The sequence below is a fragment of the Podarcis bocagei genome, assembly GCF_964188305.1.
Source record: "Podarcis bocagei genome assembly, chromosome: 11".
NCBI classification, from domain to species: domain Eukaryota; kingdom Metazoa; phylum Chordata; class Lepidosauria; order Squamata; family Lacertidae; genus Podarcis; species Podarcis bocagei.
Window position 1 is genome coordinate 36,423,254 of NC_138136.1, and position 21,246 is coordinate 36,444,499.

The window sequence follows — 21,246 nt, forward strand, 5'->3', positions numbered from 1 at the left end:
GGGAGGCGAGATCAGACAAATCAGAAAGCAGGAGAGCTTGAACAAATTTCCTGCATTCCTGTTCCCTTGCAACATATGTTGTTGCAATGTAGATTGTTCAGAAGCTGTTGGTTATTGGCTCTTCAGTAGAAACACAAAAGTAGGGTGGCAAATAGGATTCCTAAATGAGTTTATCCATACAGTTATATTGCTTAGCTTTAATAAAGTGTTTCACTTTATACAGAGGCCTGCGTCAACAACCTTACCTTATCTCTTCCTTCCTGCTGTCCTGAAGGTTATTCACTCATTCACTTCGCAGCCATTGTTGAAACCGCAATGAGAAACTTTATTTATAGTCATGCTATCTTTTAAAAAGGCTGTCAGATGGCTGGCCTGTGTAGATAACCAGAGGGTTTGAGCTGTGCCATAGTTTTCAAGAGTAATAAACTTAATACTAGGAAGTGGTGTAGTACTTATAATTTTCTACCATGGTGCTTTCAGTCATTGGCAAGCTTGGATTAGTGTTGATACAAATGAAAGTGCACTGAGGACTCAGTGCTAATAAAGCAGGCAGTGGAAAACTTCACCATTTTGATTAATATGTTTTTTCAGTCATTCTAATATTTCTTCCATAGACTAATCCAACTTACCTGGCAAAGCTGATCTTCCAGATGCCCCAGAATAAATCCACCAAGTTTATGGATACAGTTATCTTTACTTTGTACAACTATGCTTCTAATCAGCGAGAAGAATACTTGCTCCTGAAGTTATTTAAAACTGCTCTAGAAGAAGAAATAAAGTGCGTATATTAAAGGACACAGTGGCCCTACATTTTATCTCCATTTTTGAATCATAGGACATCTATGTCTTGCCTGTTTAAACTGTTAAATTCCCTTCTGTTGTCTCTTGTGCATATAGTGGGTTTTTCATCACAGGCAGATTTGCCAAACGTAGGGTGTTTGCATCACTGAAGCAGAATTTAAGGGATCAAACCATAAATCATATCAGTAATGGTTTATATGCAAGCCATATTCTGTACTTCTGTATCAGAACCATCCTTCATTTTACTTATCTTTACATTGAACAGAATTGTTTGTTGCCAAATTCTGTGAGCATATTTGTTCTTGAACAGTTATTAGTGAATGGACAAAATGGAATGAGCCATCGTGCTTCACTGTGCCCATTCAAAAATCACAGACATAGGTTTTAAATCTTAAAGTGTAATGTAAGTGCTGGTTATTTTTACTGCAGTTCCAAAGTCGACCAGATTCAAGACATCGTCACGGGAAATCCTACAGTCATCAAAATGGTTGTTAGCTTTAATCGAGGCGCTCGAGGGCAGAATACTCTACGTCAGTTGTTGGCACCAGTGGTGAAGGACATCATGGATGATAAATCTCTAGTCATCAACACAAGTCCCGTGGAGGTCTACAAGGCATGGGTGAACCAATTAGAAATGCAAACTGGAGAGGCCAGGTAAGTGTGCAACGTGAACAAACTGTATTTATTTATGAAGAACATCCAATGCTTTTTAACCATAGAACTCCTTTAGGACAATGAAATGATTAATCAGTAGACATTAAAATGAATATGAAGTGTTAAAACAAATTGTATGATCTTCAAATGAAAGATGTAAGTAAAGTTGTATAAGTAACTCAAATACTTATTCAATAGCAATCATGTAACATATTGATTTACTGTTTCCCAGTCTTAGCTATTTGTGCTTTGTTAATGTTGTTCTAGGGGATTTTTTTCACTTTGGAGCCTAATTCAGAAATTACCTTGATCACATGGAAGATAGTTCCCTGTTCTCCCTATGTGTGAGAGACAGAGAGAGGGGGGGGAACATGAGTGGGGCTAATAATAATAATAATAATAATAATAAATTTATTGTTTCTAACCCGCCCATCTGGCTGGGCTTCCCCATCCACTCTGGGTGGTTTTCAACAGAACATTAAAAACAGAATAAAACATCAAACATTAAAAACTTCCCTAAACAGGGCTGCCTTCAGATGCCTTCTAAAAGTCAGGTAGTTGTTTATTTCCTTTACGGGAGGGCGCTCCACAGGGCAGGCGCTACTACCAAGAAGGCCCTAATAATATGATTTCCTTCCCACCTTGAATTATTTGTTACGGGTTTATAATTCACTGCTTGACCAAAGTTCTCAACTGAGCAAGTAATTAAAACTATTTGAACAAATTCAATAATTAGACATATAAAATTATTTTATTGTAACTTTTTCGGGGGGTGTACTATTCAAAACACGATTCTCTTGCTGTGTATAGCATCTCCTCTCTGTTTCCCCAGCAAATTACCTTATGATGTAACAACAGAACAAGCATTGGCGCATCCGGAAGTAGTGAATCGACTGGAGTCCTCAATTCAGAGCCTCAGAGCAGTAACTGATAACGTCCTTGCTTCCATATTCTCCTCTCTGAACTTAATGCCGTAAGTGAAAAGCCATAAGCAAGTTGTTTTTAAAAGCCATCTCTCATTTTTGCAAAATACTAGTTTAAATATATGCTTTGATTCATAAGGACACTTCACCAGCAGAGGGGAGTATTCTCTCTCCATCATCAAACTGGCATACTTTATATCTAATAAGCATTCATGATGTAAATTTTCTTTTGTGTCACCTTGTTTAGTTGGTTCTAAAGCAAAATGTATTGTTTTGTTTTGTTTTTTTGTTAACTTGAATTAGTTATTTTTCATCCTAAGTATCTTTCCATTATTTTCCTTTTTCATCTGTTTCTTTGCATGTAGTTATGGAATGAGATATATAGCCAAAGTTCTGAAGAACTCGCTCCATGAGAAATTTCCAGAGGCCACAGAAGATGAGCTATTGAAGGTAGATTTGTGAGGGTGGTTTGTCAGCATCTTTGTGCTTTCTGATTATGCCAACAGGCAAATTTCTTTCCACTTGGGGAAGCAGCATAACTCAGAGGGGTAGGGAAAAGAAGTCTAAAAGATTCTCATCATTGCTGTTGGACTTTACTGCTTATATAGACTCTTTCTCAGAGATGGTTCTACACAAGCTGTTGAATCTCTAAGGCTGCAAGGTTTTCTATTTTAATTAAGTTGTCACTTCCTAGCTTTTCACATTTTTGCTTTTGTGCATCCATCTCCCATATCTCCAAGGAGGCACATCTCTGCCCTGCTCAATATCAAATGGCTCCAGAGTAGCAGGTTGTATGGGATCATTAACAGCTGTTTTCATACCTAGTGGTAGTGTGTGGAAAGCAGCAGTGGCATTGATAAGCAATTGTTTTAACTGTTTTTATATATGTATCTGTTTTTGTATCTCTTTTCATTATGCTAAATAGTTTCAGGATGCCTCTTGGGAAGCAATTCATAATTACGGTATTTTTGCTCTATAAGACTCACTTTTCCCCCCCTAAAAAGTAAGGGGAAATGTGTGTGCGTCTTATGGAGCGAATGCAGGCTGCACAGCTATCTCAGAAGCCAGAACAGCAAGAGAGATTGCTGCTTTCACTGCGCAGCGATCCCTCTTGCTGTTCTGGCTTCTGAGATTCAGAATATTTTTTTTCTTGTTTTCCTCCTCCAAAAACTAGGTGCATCTTGTGGTCTGGTGCGTCTTATAGAGCGAAAAATACGGTAATTAATTATTGTTATTCTAGGACACTAATGCTTAATTCTATAAGCTGCTGCCATTGCATAGCAGCTTTTAGATCTGGATTATTCATAAGTCTTTGGGGTGAGCCTATTTCCCCTAAAATAATACTTACAAAAAAAGAAGTTTCAGTTGTGACTTCAGTTATCATAACATTAGGACAAATAAATTTTCCTGTGACCTTAGAGTAAAGGTAATACATAGTAATAATTTTCCACTGTACTTGTTCTGAAGAAGTTTGTAGAACATGTTGGAATGTGGCATTTATCCAAGCTGAAGCTTTTGACTGGCATACAATACTCTTAGGAGACCTGGCAGAAAGTGTACTTCCATAAACTGGGCATAGCTGCTCTTCTTTAGGTGTAGTCACAAAGATTGAATGATCCAAGGATGGTTAAACCTGCCTTAACTCAAAAATAATTGCATTAGGGTAAAGATGGCCCGTATTGATCTTTTTAATGCAGTGAATATAATTTTTTAAAGTATTAATTAAGACCTATTTTCTAAAACTTCAAGACAACAGTGGCCTCAATCCAATCCAGAAACGTCTCTACAATTATAGTAGGAATATCCTTGTCACATCCAACAAATGGCTAGAAGTATTGACTTGACTCATAATTCAGTTTGGAGGGGAGTGAAGTAGACAGGAACACCTCGTTCCCCTTCCTCAAAGTAGGTGATGAGCTGCTTCACAGCCAAGCATCTTGCTTAGTGTGCTGGTGCAGAAAAGCTTGAAGCTTGCACCCCCAGAGTGCTGAAATCTACATTGTGCAGCAGCCATTTCTGTGACTGATAGGAAGATCTAGACTGTTAAGGGGAGGTCTAAATAGATCCCCTTTTCAGGATTTGGGGGAGAGATTGCACTAGTTGAAGGTAGGTGAAACTGTTTCCATAAATTGCAGTAAGCAAAACATCCATTATCTTGGGTATACTTACCCCCAAAAAAGGCTTCTGTTATAGTACTTCATCATAGTGTATCATATTTTTCCCCATAATCATATCATAAATTGAACTTTGCCTCTTAGGATGACAGCCCTTACTTGCCAGCTTGCAGTGGGGGGAAGACCATAGCTCAGTAGTAGATCAGTTACCTAGCATACAGAAGGGGACAGGCTCAATGCTTGGTTTCTCCTGGTAGGGCAGACAATTCCTGTAACTTTTTATATGCTGAATTACTATAACTTTTTATACCTCAAATGTTCCAGTTTACTTTTGCCCCACTTTTGTTATGCTATTGCCCATTTGGACAGCAGGGACGCGGGTGGTGCTGTGGGTTAAACCACAGAGCCTAGGACTTGCGATCAGAAGGTCGGCGGTTTGAATCCCCGTGACGGGGTGAGCTCCCGTTGCTCGGTCCCTGCTCCTGCCAACCTAGCAGTTTGAAAGCATGAAGTGCAAGTAGATAAATAGGTACCGCTCCGGCAGGAAGGTAAACAGTGTTTCCGTGCACTGCTCTGGTTTGCAAGAAGCGGCTTAGTCATGCTGGCCACATGACCCAGAAGCTGTATGCCAGCTCCCTCGGCCAATAAAGCGAGATGAGTGCCGCAACCCCAGAGTCGGTCACGACTGGACCTAATGGTCAGGGGTCCCTTTACCTTTAATGTAACATTGGGGAAGCGTCTCGGATCAAACTAAAGCAGAATAAAATCCACCTCTCATGCGTGCAGTATTATTGTGTCATATACATGTTGCAAAATACAACCACAGTGAGAGGAACAGTCTGGAGAGTCCCTCAAACAATGTTACAAAGTGTAGGATAAAACAAACATCATTTGCAACAATGAACCAGAAGTAGAACAAAGTTACTTGTACAGATTGTTCACTATACCATTACATTTTCTGGGTGAATGGAAGGAGCTGGGGAGAGTTTAGCATTCCTCAATATCACTAAAGAAGTCCCTCCAGAATGACTGATGAAGGATATGAAAGGAAACCAAGTTACTCCAACCTCTTAACCTGTCTTGGCTTGATCTTTCAAAACCCTGGTATTATGAGTTAACCTTTCAGGAAGGGCAATCTGCCAGATCCAATTGTACCAGGAAGCAAGAGAAAAGTATGATGAAGTTTTATGACTACTAACCACTGTCATTCTAGCAGTGGCTAAGAGAGAGGCTAAAATGTCTTTGAGCAACAGTCTGTAAACCAGCCTGTGTGCAGAGTATTATTATTATTATTATTATTATTATTATTATTATTATTAGTTATATTTTTGTCACGGCAACTCAAAGCGACTTGCAGTTCTTAAAGCAAAAACCAAACCCATACATACACTAAAACCAGCATTTAAAAAAAATATAAAAGAAAATTCTATTTTTCAAAACATTTCACCCCACACAATAAGCTCGTAGATAATTAAAAGCACGAAAGCCTGGTGAAAAAGGAATGTTTTTGCCTGGTGCCTAAGGATAGGTAATGATGGTGTCAGCAGTGCCAGTAAAGAAGTTTTGAGATGGTGTTTAAAAGCTTCCATCAGCAGCCAGGGAAAACATATTTTGAAACCTGAACTGCTGGAGCCAGCTGTATAACTTTTGGAATGGAATTTCAGAGGGAAGGAGCCACCACTGGGAAGTATTCTAACAGCCTAACAGATCTTAAATGTGGCCACATGAGTAGGAGCTCAGAAGCTGATCTGAAAATGTGGGCAAGTTCATATGGTTGAATAAGACCCTAAAGTATAAATACTGCTCTCAAACAAGATATGAAGCAAAAAGACCCAGTAGGGTTTTTACTGTGTCAAACATTTTCCCCAACCCCACCCACCCACCCAAACCTTTGACTTGTGTTCATAACAAATAAAAAGTATTTTTAATAAATTCTGTTTTAAGAAATAAACATATTAAGGACTGTATAAACATGTTAAGGAGAAGTCTTATCTGAAAATGCTTCCCTCCCATAGATCATTGGAAATCTCCTGTACTATCGATTTATGAATCCAGCCATTGTTGCACCTGATGGTTTTGACATCATAGACATGACAGCTGGAGGCCAGATCCATTCTGATCAGAGGAGAAATTTGGGTTGTGTGGCCAAAGTCCTTCAACATGCTGCCTCAAACAACCTCTTTGAAGGGGAAAATGCACATCTCTCATCGATGAACAGTTACCTCTCTCAGACATATGAGAAATTCAGGTCTGTGCAAAGTAGGGGTGTGAACAGTGTACTGACATCTCTTTTAGATGTCAGTAGCCAGTTGTTTTAGGCTTCTCATAGACTTTGGTACTCACTTTGGTATTCTGTAGATAACCTAAATACTTTTCTTGGTGTTTTGAAAACAGATTTCTTACTATATCAGCTTGTCATGCAAGTTCATGCACACTGACGTTTTAATGCAAACTTTCCAGTCTAATTGGTAATTGTCATTACATTGCACAAGTTATACTTTACTTGGACATAATGACCACACCATATTATTATTAAGGGAAATAATTTTCCAGCCAAGAAGAGCAGTGTGTTTGTTATTTTGCAAGACAATGGTAGGAAATAGTGCTTGGATTTCATGCTAAAATGTTGGGAAAGCTGTGCTCTTTGGTCCAAGTAACGCTAGCATCTAAGTGGTGCCATCATTGCATGGGAATTATTCTGAGTTTAAATAAACTGTACAGAAATAACTTTTTAGCTGGAATATTAAAATAGTTGTCAGCCACACTGTTTATCATTTTTATATTTACAAAGGCCTCCTATTTAGATGGCTTAAAAGAGGATTAGACAGATTCATGGAGGAAAAGGCTATCCATGACTACAAACCACGGTTATGTTCTACCTCCAATGTCAGAGGCATTGTGCCTCGTGAGTACCAGATGCTGGGAATCACAAGTGGACAGAGTGGTTTTGTGCCCATGTCCAGCTTGCAGGCTCGCCACAGGCATCTGGTTGGCCACTGTGGGAACGGGATGCTGGTCCTAGATGGGACATTGGCCTGATCCAATAGGCTTTTTCTTTGGTTGTTATTTCAGTGCATGTGGCAATCTTGCTTGAAACCTTAAGTCAAGCTTCCTCAAATTCGGCCCTCCAGATGTTTTTTGGCCTACAACTCCCATGATCCCTAGCTAGCACGACTCAGTGGTCAGGGATGATGGGAATTGTAGTCTCAAAACATCTGGAGGGCTGACTTTGAGGAAGCCTGCCTTAAGTGGTGGGGGGTTTTGTTAAAATTTAAAACAAATTCTGTCTTTTGGCTGTATGGCCTCAAGGTGGTTTTAGTATCGATCAGGGCTAGGCAGAATGCACTGATTTATCTGTGAGTGACTTGAAGTAGATCCGCAAGGGTTTCCGGCTGCCAATTGTTTAACAATGACAACAACAACAATTTTTCCTGCCCTAAATTCTACTGTTAAAATGAATAAAGCTTGGGACCAGGGGCAAGAGTATATTTGTGTGTGGAAAGACTTAACTCCAATCTTTTTTAGTGAAATTACAATTTCCTTTCCTCCTTAGGAATTTTTTCCAAGCAGCATGTGGCGTTCCTGAACCTGAAGAAAAATTCAATATTGATGAATACTCTGATATGGTGACACTAAGCAAGCCAGTTATTTACATTTCTATTGAAGAAATTATCAACACACATTCAGTAAGCGTGTGCCAAGGAGAATTAGAAAGCACTGAAATAGTACCTATTAAATTTGGGTTGTGGAGTTTTTGGAATATGGGAATAAAATTTGCAAAATGAGATAATTTGAGTATAGTTTTGCAAACAGATTGATAATAGCACGTGTAAGTGGAAGTAAACACCTCCTAAAACTTATGGGGTTTGCATAAATATGTGTTAGTGTTGGTGAAGTTTTGTTATTATTATTACTTATTAAATTTGTAGCTTCTAATCTGCTACAAGGAGTTTTTAGGAGTACTGAATAGCCCAACCAAAAAAATGGACTTCTGTCAAAATAGATATATGAGTTAATAATAGCATACAGTAACATGTCAGGATTTAACTTCTTTCCGCAGGGCCTGTAAGACAGAGCTATTCCGCCTGGCTTTCAATTTGAACTTAGACTGATCTTTTATTCCCCTTCCTTCCTCCCCTCCCCCTTTTTATGAAGATTACCCACTCTGGGATCCCACAGCTAATTCTCCCCTGGGTCTCCTCGCTGGCCGAAATAGGACTAAGCTAGCCCTGGTGATGATCTAATGTTTATTGGATGGATTTTCCCCCTAAACTGATTTTTGATTTTTGAATTCTGAATTTATTGTTATTCACGTTTTATGCTTTTTTTTTTGTTTTGTTTTAAATTTGTTGTTAGCCGCCCTGAGCCCGGTTTTCTGAACCAGGAAGGACGGGGTATAAAAAATTATTGTTATTGTTGTTGTTGTTCTTTTGCAAAAGTTTCAACAAGGGCAATTTTCTTTACAGCTTTTGCTAGAGCATCAGGATGCCATTGCTCCTGACAAAAACGATGTCTTAAATGAGCTCCTGGAAGGGCTGGGGGAAGTTCCTGATGTGGAGACATTCCTTGGTAAGCTAACAAAACAAATATATACTGGAAAGATACCTAACTTGTATACGGATGTAAAATAAAAGTAGGCCTTGAACTAGATGATGGTTTGGTTTGTGCACATCTTCTAGAAGTACCTGTTCTATTTCTAGAAATTAGCTATCAAATAACTATAAGGGTAATCAAATTTTTATTTATAGCTTTTACATGCTGATAAATAATGTAGTGCTATTATAATAGCATATCTATGTGGGAAGTATCAGACAGCCTTGCTCTTCCCAATAAGGGATGGAAGGATCTGTCAACTTTGAATACATATTCTGAACTGTACATAAAATATTCTAAATATTGCTTGCTTTGGTGTAGAATTATTATTATTATTATTATTATTATTATTATTATTATTATTATTATTATTATTATTGTGTAGGGTACACAAACCCATGGCTATATAATATCTTACTCTGTTTTTAGTTTGTTCCAACTTTAATCTCTCTTTACAATCCTAAATTACACTTTTTCCCTCCCCTCTACAGGGGAAGGTGCTGTAGATCCTAATGACCCAAACAAGGAAAACACTTTAGGTCAGCTTGTGAAGACAGAAATCTCTCTTTCACTGACCAGGAAGTATGACTTACGGGAAGGTGAAGAACAAGATCTTAAGGGCCTGATGATGAAGTATGTTTTTTAAATAATGCTTTTGCTGAATTTTACTACTGTAATTTGCTACTAATTGTACAATTTATTGCCTTGTGCCAAAGAAAACCTTCCATTCTATGTGAGCCTTAAATAGACGAGCAGACATTTAAGGACAATATATAAAATTTATGCTAAGGAAGATTTAGTATTTGAAGCCATGCAAGCAGTTGTATGATAAAGTGTCATTCTTCAAATTATTTTTAAATCCTTGGTTCAAGACCTAATCACAGTGGCACACAATGAAATCAGCAGCGCTCCCATGAAAGTGTGCTCAGCAAAAGGGATTCAATAGATAGATGGCAAACGAATAAGCAAATAATTGAGCGTTGTCCCAAGCCCTGTTACATATTCTGAAGCAAAGTCTGCTCCTTTTAATCAAACAGAATTATGCTGTATATGGACACCTCAAAATGTAAATGTTGGGTTTGTATGTTGGTATTTGGAGGCAACTTTACAATGGCATACTCTTGGAAAGTCTATAGAAAGAACACACAGGAACTGTTCCCTAATAAGGTTTTGTGAAAAAGAGGATGTTTGAAGAACAGGATACAGATAAGACTTCACAGAGAACCATAGGAAACAGCTGTCTTGAATTTGTCACTGTTAGAAGGAAAGATACACTGGAATAACTTCTTTAAATAAAAAGGCACATATATGCTGAGTACAAATGTGGTCAAAATTAACTTGTACTTTTACCCTCTGCTGCCTCCCATTTTACCTGCTAATGCTGATGCAGAGAGAGTAAAATGGCACAGCTTTTCCCCACTTTCAGACATCTAGAATCCTCCCCTCCACCCCACCCCACCGGGTTTATATTTTTAACTATTTATGCACGCATTTTCCTGTGACATTCAGCAAAAATATTGATATAAAATCAGAATTAAACAAACTGATCAAAAGCATACATCCAGTCCAAAAATACAGCCAAGTGAGTAAAACCACAGCTAAAACCAGTTCATGCTGTGTGATTGAATGTCTGAGTGAATAAAAATATTCTTGCCTGGTTTTAGAATTTTAATATTTCCGACACTTCCAGCCTTAAAATATTCCATTTACGGTGACTATTGCCAAGAAGAAGAATGTTGTAAGTTTTGGTATTTGTATTAAACTGTTAGATAATGTCCAGTGTTGTACAAGCAGACTTTTCCTTCCCCTGCCATCTTCTCTGAGGGGTTGAGGGAACCTTGGGATTTGTGGCGAAGCAGGAAGTTAGCGGGTGAGAAAAAGACTCTGCTTGCAAGTGGAAATCAATTGTGCAGTTGGGTGGACATCATTGGATGATGGTGTTTGATACCGAAATGCCTTTCTGTAAAAATCGTAATTATTCAGAATTTTCCAACTTTTTCCCTCATTAAGGACAAAAAGGCTTATTATTGATGTGATACGAACTCAGCCAGGAGAGACACTTGTAAAAATCCTGGAAACACCAGCAACTGAAATTCAGGTAACTAATCCTTCTTTTTTCCCCCTTCTTGTTTTCGACTGCATCAGACCAACATGCATACCTACCTGAATCTAATCCTCCTTCTGTCTGAGTAGAATAACTTTGGTTGTACTGTTGGTAACCAGGCCTTAAAACAAAATGTACTCTTCTGTTTTGGCATCTTTGCCAAATGTTTCGAATCTGAAGACAATGTAGGGTAGATTCAACTAGTGTAACAGGGCTCCCTGCTCCCTCTTCTCCCCCTGAACAGCCTCTCCCCAATTGACTGTGGGAGGTCCGGAGAAACCCCAAAACAGCATATGGTGGAAAGAAGAGAAGAGATCATTTCATCAGATATGACTAAGGCACTGTTAGTGGGCGGTTCCCTAGACCAGATGGATGGAAGGTTTCCTGCTTTTCATGGGATTACACTTGGGATGGGATTACACTTGGGAGCTCTGGAGTACTTCTAGATCACATGAGGCTCATGTGGCCTCAGTGGTGCAGTGCTTTCCATCAGCTTCGGCTAGTGCCCCTATCTGGACAGGGATTGCCTAACTTCTGTTGTTTATGCTCAGGTAACCTCTGTCATATTACTGCAATGTGTTATATTGAGGGCTGCCTCTGAAGACAGTTGAGAAACTTCAGCCGGTGCAGAATTCAGCAGCCAGGTTGCTCACCAGAAAAAGACGGTTTGAGCATATTACACCCATCCTGGCCTGACTGAACTGGCTGCCCATTAGTTTCCAGACCCAATTCAAAGTGCTGGTTTTGCCCTATAAAGTCTTAAAAGGCTCAGGACCTCAATATCTCAAGGACCACCTCTCCCGGTATGAATCAGCCTTCAACGTGTAATTATCATTCAAGGCCCTCATTTGTGTGCCGCCTCCATGAGAGGTCCAGAAGGTGACAACATGAGAATGGGCCTTTTCTGTGGTGGTTCCCCATTTGTGGAATGCTCTCCCCAGGGAGGCTTGCCTGGTGTCTTCATTACATATTTTTAGGCACCAGGGGAAAATGTTTTCTCAAGTAGGCGTTTGGTTCTATTGCTTTTCAAATGTGTTTGTGGAAGGGAGGTTATGCGTTTGTTTTTGTTTTATTATCTATTTTGTATTCTCATTTTGTATTTTTCTGGGATCTTTGGATGAAGGGTGGTATAGAAATTAAACAAACAAACAAATAATATTTTTCCCCTGTCCCATCTCTAAGAGACTCTTTTGGCAGTGTATATGTCCTTTATCCTCCACTCCCCTGCTGTTTTATCCTCTCAACAACCCAATAAGGCAGCAGTCAGCAACATTTTTCAGCCGTGGGCTGGTCCACCATCCCTCAGACCATGTGGGGGGCCAGACTATATTTTGAAAAAAAATATGAACAAATTTCTATGCCCCACACATAACCCAAAGATGCATTTTAAATAAAAGTACACATTCTGCTCATGTCAAAACACCAGGCAGGCCCCACAAATAACCCAGAGATGCATTTTAAATAAAAGGACACATTCTACTCATGTAAAAGCACGCTGATTCCCGGACCGTCTGCGGGCCGGATTGAGAAGGCCACAGGCCTTGGGTTGCCTACCCTCACTAAGCTAACTTATGCCTAGGTGAAGAGGTGAACCTGGGCTTTTGTGAACCAGATCTAGCCACTGCATGCTGGCTCTTGATTAAAGCTTTGATACATTACTTCTAAATAGGTATAGGTCAGTAATAATTGCATATAGCATTTTAATTTTTTTAAAAAAATATTTATTGAAATTTTCATATTATTACAAAATGAAAAAGAAAAAATACAAAAATAAAAAACAGTTAAAAACAATTCCAACTTTTTGTCACTTGTCTTTCATTAACTTATTTCCCGGACCTCCTCATACCTCCCTTTTTTGTATTCCAATTCAAATTTATTTCGTTCAGCAATTTCTTTCCCTCCTTCTTACACCCTAGTCATTAATCTGAATGTATATTTCTAATAACCTTAAATTTTAATCTATTTAGAAAAATCCAGGTGTTTTTTTCATATTCTTTTAACCTTTACAGCTAGAAACCACAACCTCAATCCAAAATCATTCTAACATGCATTAATTTTACAATATTTCTGTAGATAGTCTTTAAATTTCTTCCAATCTTCTTTCACCGTCTCTTCCCCCTGGTCTCGAATTCTGCCAGTCATTTCTGCCAGTTCCATATAGTCAATCACTTTCATCTGCCATGCATATAGCATTTTAAAATACATTGGTATCCCAGCATTTTCTCATTGTAGAATACTCTTGTATTATGGTGATTTCTGTAGGAATTCCTTCCAAATGCACATTTGATTTTACAGCTCAAACTTAGCATCAGACTTATGGGATCTACAGCACAGTTACCTGCAGGTGTTTGTTTTAACTTGCTTAAAATGTTCTGTTGATGCTTCACTAGTTTTCCAGGAAGAAGAAAAATATGGGCTTTGTATTTGAAATGAAGTAGTTTGAACTTGAGTTTATTTGGCTTGCCACATGAACATAAACTTTATGGGGAAGCTAGGAAATTTCATGGGAACACTTGTGTTTAAAACCTCTACACACTTGATGTAATGTTATTCTTCAGAATCTTCAGATATCACTGTAAGAAACTAAATATACAGTTTGTCTAATTGTGATATATTTTTGAAATGTCATACAAGCTGGAAAGAATTATTAGGGATAGGAAAATACATCTAGAAGAGTAGCCATTACAGGAAAGGTTGAAGGAGCTGGGGGTCCAATTCTGTCTGGAAAGCTGGAGTAATCCAAAAGCTAACTAATCCATGTGGGAAAGTTATAACAGCCATGAAGTTAATGCATGCATAGTTAATAGGCTTCATTGTTTGTATAAAGGTGTAAACTGCTCTTTCTCTTAGGAAGCTGAGCACTTGAAAATAATTGAAAAACGTGCAATCTTGGATTCTAAAACTCCAGAAAAAATGAAACACAGTCAGTCTATTCTTGAAGAAGGGCAGCTACCACTAGAGCAAAAGAAAAGGAAAATCCAGAGGAACCTCCGGACACTGGAACAGGCTGGACTGGTTTCATCTGAAAATAAGTACCAGGAAATAATCAATGAAATAGCAAAGGTACTTTGAATATTGTTAAATTTCTCCAACTATGTTTGCCCATTGATACTAAAAAGAAAATAATTCAACCGTACTGCAATACACACACACACACACACACACACACAGTTTCCTTGTAAGCATGGTGCTAGTTCTCCTCCACTAAATTTTGGGCAATTCCATCCTTTCACTGCAGCCTGTAATGTTTAGTAGCCACTCTCACTGTCTGTAAAGGGTTCTTCGGGAGGGGGAGGAAGAGAAGAGTAGACATGGTTTCACAAGCTGCTTTCCACTTTCACAACATTGGATACAAATCTGTATGATTCCTATATCCATCAGCTTCTCCATAACAGTTTAGCTGGAATCATTCATTACTCAATGGAAGTACTCAAGAACAGGTAGTTTGCTTATAAAAGCATTCCTCATCAACTAAATGAGAAGCCTGACACCTCTGTAGAAGTAAAAAAAAATTTGCATGTTTGCCATGTAAAAGAAATCAACTAATATGTGAAAACTTTCTTTAGGATATCAGAAATCAACGAAGATACAGACAGCATCGAAAAGCAGAACTGGTGAAACTCCAGCAGACACTAAATGCACTCAATTCCAAGAAAGCTTTTTATGAAGATCAAATAAATTATTACAACACTTATATCAAAACCTGTTTAGATAACTTGACAAGAAAGTAAGTGAAATGCTTTTTAAAAAAAAGAAAATTCAGCACTTTAGCATCATAGGTAGAAAGCTTCAATATTACCAAGTTACAGGATGGAATTAAATGTAGCACTAAAGATGTTGTTCCATCAACAGAAGCATTTCTGCTTGCTCCACGTAAAGATCTTTATTCTGTTTTCCCTGCATCTGTTTTGGGAGTTCACCCAACCCTCCAGAACAGATTAGGGGAGGGAGGAGAGGGTGGTGGAAGCCTTGTTATGCTAGCACAGGCATCCCCAACCTTTGGCCCTCCAGATGTTTTGGACTACAATTCCCATCATCCCTGACCACTGGTCCTGTTAGCTAGGGATCATGGGAGTTGTAGGTTGCAGGTTGGGGGTGCCTGTGCTAGCAGGAGTCCTTGCTCTGGTTTCTGCTGAAGGGCCTGGGTAGTTGAATCACTAGAAATCCCTTGAAATTTACTGAAACACTGACCTATGCTTTAATGTAAGACTTTATGTCAGTGTTCGAAACTGCCATTGTTCTAGATGCATTTTGTGACAGGAAATTTCATTAGGGTGAGCTGTTTCTGAGCTCTGGGTGCAGTATTGCGCCTAAGAGTTCTGATTAAAACTGCAGAGTGGAAGGAAAGGAGGACCCTTTTTTTGCATCTCCACTTCCAGTTACTCTCTGAAGACTCAAGAAGACTTAAGAATATTAGAGGGATGGGCAGGGGAAGGACTAGACCATGTGAAAAATGAACATAATATTTTAGCAGCAGTTCATTCCTTTTTAGCTTTGTATTCTTGTTATTAAAAAGTGTGCCTGGACATACTGTTCTTCTTTTTTTAACTCACACATGTGTGTCTGTGGAGGGATAAAATATAATTGATAAATTCCCTCACCTACCCATCATGTTGGCTCTTCCATCCATCTCACCAACCAAAACAGAATTAAGGTTTGAGAGTGCTAACTGGCTGCATAGTGGTGCAGCCATGGTTGCTGGATCCCTCCTGGGTAATGCTCCAGTGGTGAGAGGGAACGGAGGCAAAAGAGGGTGGGACAATGTGTGCATGTTCTGAGAGCCAATTAGAGAGGTGTGAAGGGCCACATTCCCTACCTCTTACCTGGACATTCTGTATCACCTGACTCTTCCCGCAGCAGAGGTGAGTGATGAAAAGTAATGGGGTGGAAACAATTGATTCCCCAGTCCTAAAATATTACTGCTTTAACTCATGAACATAATGTTCCAAAACGTGTTCCAACAAACCCTTATCATGTGGCAAGTTATGGTTGCCTTTGTTCTAAAAACAGATAGCAGGTAGGAAGAATATTAACTTGATTAATTGTTCTAAAAACATCTGCCTTTATTAGGAAAGGGGGTAATCTTGTATGGGGGCTAACACCTGCTTACATCTTTCACACTTTACAGAAATTCGCGGAGATCAATCAAATTAAATGGGAAACAAGAGGAGAAAGGAAACAAACTCAAGAACATTTCCCTGAAGTATACAGCAGCTCGCCTGCATGAAAAGGGGGTTATACTAGGCATTGAGGAACTTCAGCCTAACCAGTAGGTTTTGCGCCCAGTATTTTCAGAACATCTGCTCTGCTCTTTGACTATTAAACATTTAATTGACTATCTTATAACTTTATTTACATTTTTGAATTATTTTTTTCTCTTCTAAGGTTTAAGAATGTGATGTTTGAAATTACACCTGGTGAAGAAGTGGGTGACTTTGATATCAAAGCTAAATTCTTGGGTGTGGAGATGGAAAAGGTACAGCTCCATTTTCAGGTAAATCTTGTTTTTAATTATCTGAATGCACGTGCGTGTCTCTCTCTCTCTCTCTCTCTCTCTCTCTCTCTCTCTCTCTCTCTCTCACTTGCTCTCCCTATTTTAAAGTAGCATGCTCCCCACTTTACATGATTTCAGTTATGCGCATGGGGGCCTGGAACATAACCCCCACGTAAGTGAGGGGATCACTGTACATGCACAAGATCGAATGGCCTTGAGTTTGTGGTTGATGTGAGGGGACTTCAGCTCACACTCTCACTGCTATACTGCATCATTTCTTGCCTAATTTCCAGTCATTTTAGTGGATTGTGCCTGTTTCAAACTGTTTGTTTTACTTTTGAGACAAACCTGAAAGTGTCCAACTGATACTCTTGGACTACTAAAAAGTGTCCTCCCCCCAAAAATAAATATATATGCAAAAGTCTGTATCATTATCAGACACAAACTGGTGGAGTTAGCTCCATCATTGTATCACTGGCCTTACCAGACAGAGGGCTGAAAAAATGCTTATCCTATGCATTCCTTAATTAAGCACTTGTCTGTCTGTTCTTGCTGTACAACGATTTATGGTATTGAGGCTTTTTTGTTCGCTAGATGGCAAATTATGAGCTATGCTTGAGAAGAGGGTTGCTAGAGATTTTGTCTGTGCATTTTTATTTTTATTTTTAGTATGTGATATGCATTTGAATGCAACATTTAAATAAAATTTATGGTTTTAAAATCAGTTTTTATTTATTGCAGGATTTGCTTCAAATGCAGTATGAAGGTGTCTCTGTAATGAAAATGTTCGATAAAGCTAAAGTAAATGTAAACCTCCTCATATTCCTGCTGAACAAGAAATTCTATGGAAAATGAAGCCTAATCTTATTGGACTCTGCTTCAAATAATCTGCAGTTATGGGTCTTTGTGTTTTAACTATTTGCTATTATACAGCAGGTGTTTCTTCAAGAAAGTCCAGAAGAATGTACTTATGTGCCTTTTTCATCCTTTGATAAAACAGTAGTAGCATACAAAAATATGAATCAACTGAAACACTTCCAGATTTCTGTGGTGTAGGTACTCAATTAAAATGGATATGATTTAGTGGCATTGAAACACTGTGTCTCTGATCTCTTTAAATATGCAGGACATATATTTGGACAGCATATATAGAATTACTTTCCCACTAAAAATTATATACCCCAATTACCAAATACAATTCTATTTTAGACAATTATTCATAGGGGAAATAAATGCTAATTTGTGTCTCTTCAGAATACTTTTGGCAAATGTTTCTTTAAAGCCTATGGCTCTTTTCCAGAGATCTGTCAATTGTAAAGTGAATTATTGTGCAATTCAAAGTTTTTATAGGTAATTATAAATTTAACATTTACTGTATAAAATATATATTTTGCAATTCATTCCTACTAAAATGCACTACTGCCTCATTGAAATCTTATATACACATCCTTTTAATTTATGTGTAAAGGGGCAATTTGAATAGTGATCAATTTTTTGCAATGTACTTGAGGTATTTTAAAGAAATAAATTGTGCCTGTCTTTTTTGTAAGAAAAGGAAAAAAATCCACAAATAAAATGCAATAAATCAGCACGTAGTTGGTCTTATAAATGCTCTCTTTCAGTATTGTTGTATTGTTTTTATAACTTGTGTGTATGTTTGTGTGTGGTTAGTAACTGTTGTAGTACTACTGTGTCTGCCTTTGCAAGTGTGGAAACCTCAGAAGTTGTCTAAAGAAACGATTCCATTTCTAAAGATGAGTGTCGTTCTCTAAATTTGAAATGGTTCGTAGGGGAAAGGGTTTGACTACAAAACCAAGGCAGTGTCCTTATCCTCTGCCTCTCTTGTGTTCTACTTCCATTTCACTAGCTCAGTACAGCCTGAGCTTGGTTTAAGTTAGCCAGTGTGGTGTAGTGGTTAAGAGCGGTAGACTCGTAATCTGGGGAACCGGGTTCGCGTCCCCGCTCCTCCACATGCAGCTGCTGGGTGACCTTGGGCCAGTCACACTTCTTTGAAGTCTCTCAGTCTCACTCACCTCACAGAGTGTTTGTTGTGGGGGAGGAAGGGAAAGGAGAATGTTAGCCGCTTTGAGACTCCCTAGGGTAGTGATAAAACGGAATATCAAATCCAAACTCTTCTTCAACCTGCTCCCCTTTAAATAATCAGGGATGCCCACAAAAGTGCTTTTCCTGCTTCTTTAGGGAACAGTTGCGCAGAGTTTTTCTTAAGACATGCCCAAGCCCCAGCTTCCCATATGAAGGATAATATTCCTCAGCAGTAAGAAATACAAATATAACTTTTCTTACAGTGAATCATTGTCCCTGGAGGTGATTAATGCCTCCTTATGAGAGGAGACAGTGGTAAAACCACTCCTTTAAAAAAGCCTCCCTGGATTCAGAAAATCTAAGTAATTACCAGTCAGTTGCCAGTCTCCCCTTCTTGGACAAGGTTCTTGAGCAGGTGGTTGTGGACCAGATCCAGGTGCTCTTGGAAACTTGACTTTCTATCTAGATCCATTTCAGTTGGGATTTAGGCCCAATTTTGGCACAGAAACTGCTTTGGTTGCCCTGTTGGGAGAAGTGTGTCCCTGTTAATTCTCCTCAACCTCTCGGCAGCTTTCGATACTATTGACCATGGTATCCTTCTGGAGCAGCTGTCTGAGTTAGCAGTGTGTGGCACTTCTTTGCAATAGTTCTGGTCCTGTTTGGATGGTTGTTTCCAGGATGTGATGCTTGAGGAGTGCTCTTTGGGATCCATGGAGCCTTCAATGGAGGGTTTTTCAGGGTCTGACTGTATCCTCCATGCTTTTTAACATTTACATGAAACCACTGAAGGGGGTTATCTAGAGTTTTGGAGTACGTATCTTCCATCAGCTTTGGCTTGTGGCCCAGCTGTGCCCCTATCTGGACAGGGATAGTGTAACTTCTGTCGTGTATGGTCTGGTAAGGTGTCAGCTCATTTCAAAGTGCTGGTTTTGACCTATAAAGCCTTAAATTGCTCAGGACTGCAATATCTCAAGGTCCGCCTCTCTCCATATGAACTGACCTGGACACTGGAGTCATCATCTGAGGCCCTTCTTTGTGTGGCTCCTCCACAAGCAGTTCAGAGGCAGGCTTTTTCTGTGGTGACTCCACATTTGCCGAGTGCTCTCCCCCGGGATGCTTGCCTGGCGCCTTTCCTTTTATGCTCTACTTGTGGACTTTCTGGAAGAATCTGTTTGGCCACTATGAGAAGCAGGATGCTGAATTACTGATACAGCAGGAACCTTCCTATCTCACATGCCCATCTAGAATACTATGCTACAGGGATAGTAGCATAGTAACAGTCATTGTGCAAGGGATTATGGAGAATGCATGAATAACTTTAAGCCCTTTGTATTAATATAGCATTCATCTAGCGGTAGTATATCTAATCCCAACGATCCTCCAACTAGAACAAAAGGAAAGGAAAATCCTGAGGAACCGCCGGACACTGGAATAGGCTGGACTGGTTTCATCCAAAAATAAGTACCAAGAAATAATGAAATAGCAAAGGTACTTTGAAAATTGTTAAATTCTCCAACTATGTTTGCCCTCTGATGCAAAAAACAAACAAACAAACAAAAAACCCCAAACCCAATTCAACTGCACTGCAGTACACACACACACAATTTTAATATTTCTGAGACTTCCATCCTTAAAGTACAGTGGTACCTCGGGTTAAGAACTTAATTCGTTCTGGAGGTCTGTTCTTAGTCTGAAACTGTTCTTAACCTGAGGTACTATTTCTGGGTTAGCGGAGTCTGTAACCTGAAGCATCTGTAACCAGAGGTACCACTGTATTCCATTTTATACAGAGTGGATATTGCCATGAATTAAAATGCTTGGGCTTTTGTATTTGCATTAAACTGTTAGATAATGCCCAATGTTGTACAAGCAGATTTTTCCTTCCCCTGCCATCTAAGGGACTTCAGGTAGTCTTATATGTATGTTTTTCCTGCCACCCCCCTGCTATTTTATCCTCACGTTAACCCTGTAAGGTACCTTAGGCTCAAAGTTTACTGGCCCAAGGCCACTCAGCAGACTTTTATGGCTAGGTGAAGAGGAGAACCTGGGTTTCTGTGATCCAAATCTTCCTATCTAGCCATTGCAGCCTGTTTCTTGAGAAAAGCTTTGATATATATTTTTTCTAAATAGGTCAGTAATTATTGCAAATAGCATTTCAAAATACATTTTGACCCACAACATTTTCCTGTTATAGAATGGCAGCTCTTATATTTTGTTGAATTTTGTAGGGATTTCTTCCAAATACACATTTAAATCACAGCTATAAGATCAATTGGAGACAAAACATAAAGGATCTACAGCACACTTACCTGCAAATGCTTGGTTTAGCATAGTTAAAATCCCCTGTTGATGCTTTTTCTAATGTTTCAGGGAAACATTTTGATGGTCTTTGTACGTGAAATAGTTTGAACTTGAGTTCATTTGGTTACGTTCACATAAACATGTGAAAATGGGGAATGCATGGGAATATTTGTGTTTAAAATCTTTCACATGCCTTTTGTAGAGCTCGTCTTCGAAATC

The 21,246-nt window shown here is 38.9% G+C and overlaps 2 protein-coding genes across 5 annotated transcripts in view; both read left to right on the plus strand.

The window, feature by feature from the left end:
* Positions 1–18,274, plus strand: part of IQGAP2 (IQ motif containing GTPase activating protein 2) — a 121,688-nt gene extending 103,414 nt beyond the window's left edge. For all 4 annotated transcript variants that reach the window (XM_081212622.1, XM_081212623.1, XM_081212624.1 and 1 more), the window contains 14 exons: positions 615–778; positions 1,231–1,455; positions 2,288–2,428; positions 2,744–2,828; positions 6,508–6,740; positions 8,046–8,178; positions 8,959–9,061; positions 9,577–9,718; positions 11,096–11,183; positions 14,040–14,252; positions 14,756–14,916; positions 16,318–16,458; positions 16,575–16,683; positions 17,425–18,274. In XM_081212622.1, the coding sequence (XP_081068748.1) occupies positions 615–778; positions 1,231–1,455; positions 2,288–2,428; positions 2,744–2,828; positions 6,508–6,740; positions 8,046–8,178; positions 8,959–9,061; positions 9,577–9,718; positions 11,096–11,183; positions 14,040–14,252; positions 14,756–14,916; positions 16,318–16,458; positions 16,575–16,683; positions 17,425–17,538 (2,052 nt within the window). In that variant the 3' untranslated portion in view covers positions 17,539–18,274. The remainder of the gene's footprint in view (positions 1–614; positions 779–1,230; positions 1,456–2,287; positions 2,429–2,743; positions 2,829–6,507; positions 6,741–8,045; positions 8,179–8,958; positions 9,062–9,576; positions 9,719–11,095; positions 11,184–14,039; positions 14,253–14,755; positions 14,917–16,317; positions 16,459–16,574; positions 16,684–17,424) is intronic.
* Positions 1–21,246, plus strand: part of LOC308597256 (proteinase-activated receptor 1-like) — a 60,118-nt gene that overhangs the window by 23,452 nt on the left and 15,420 nt on the right. The gene's annotated exons all lie outside the window — the stretch shown is intronic.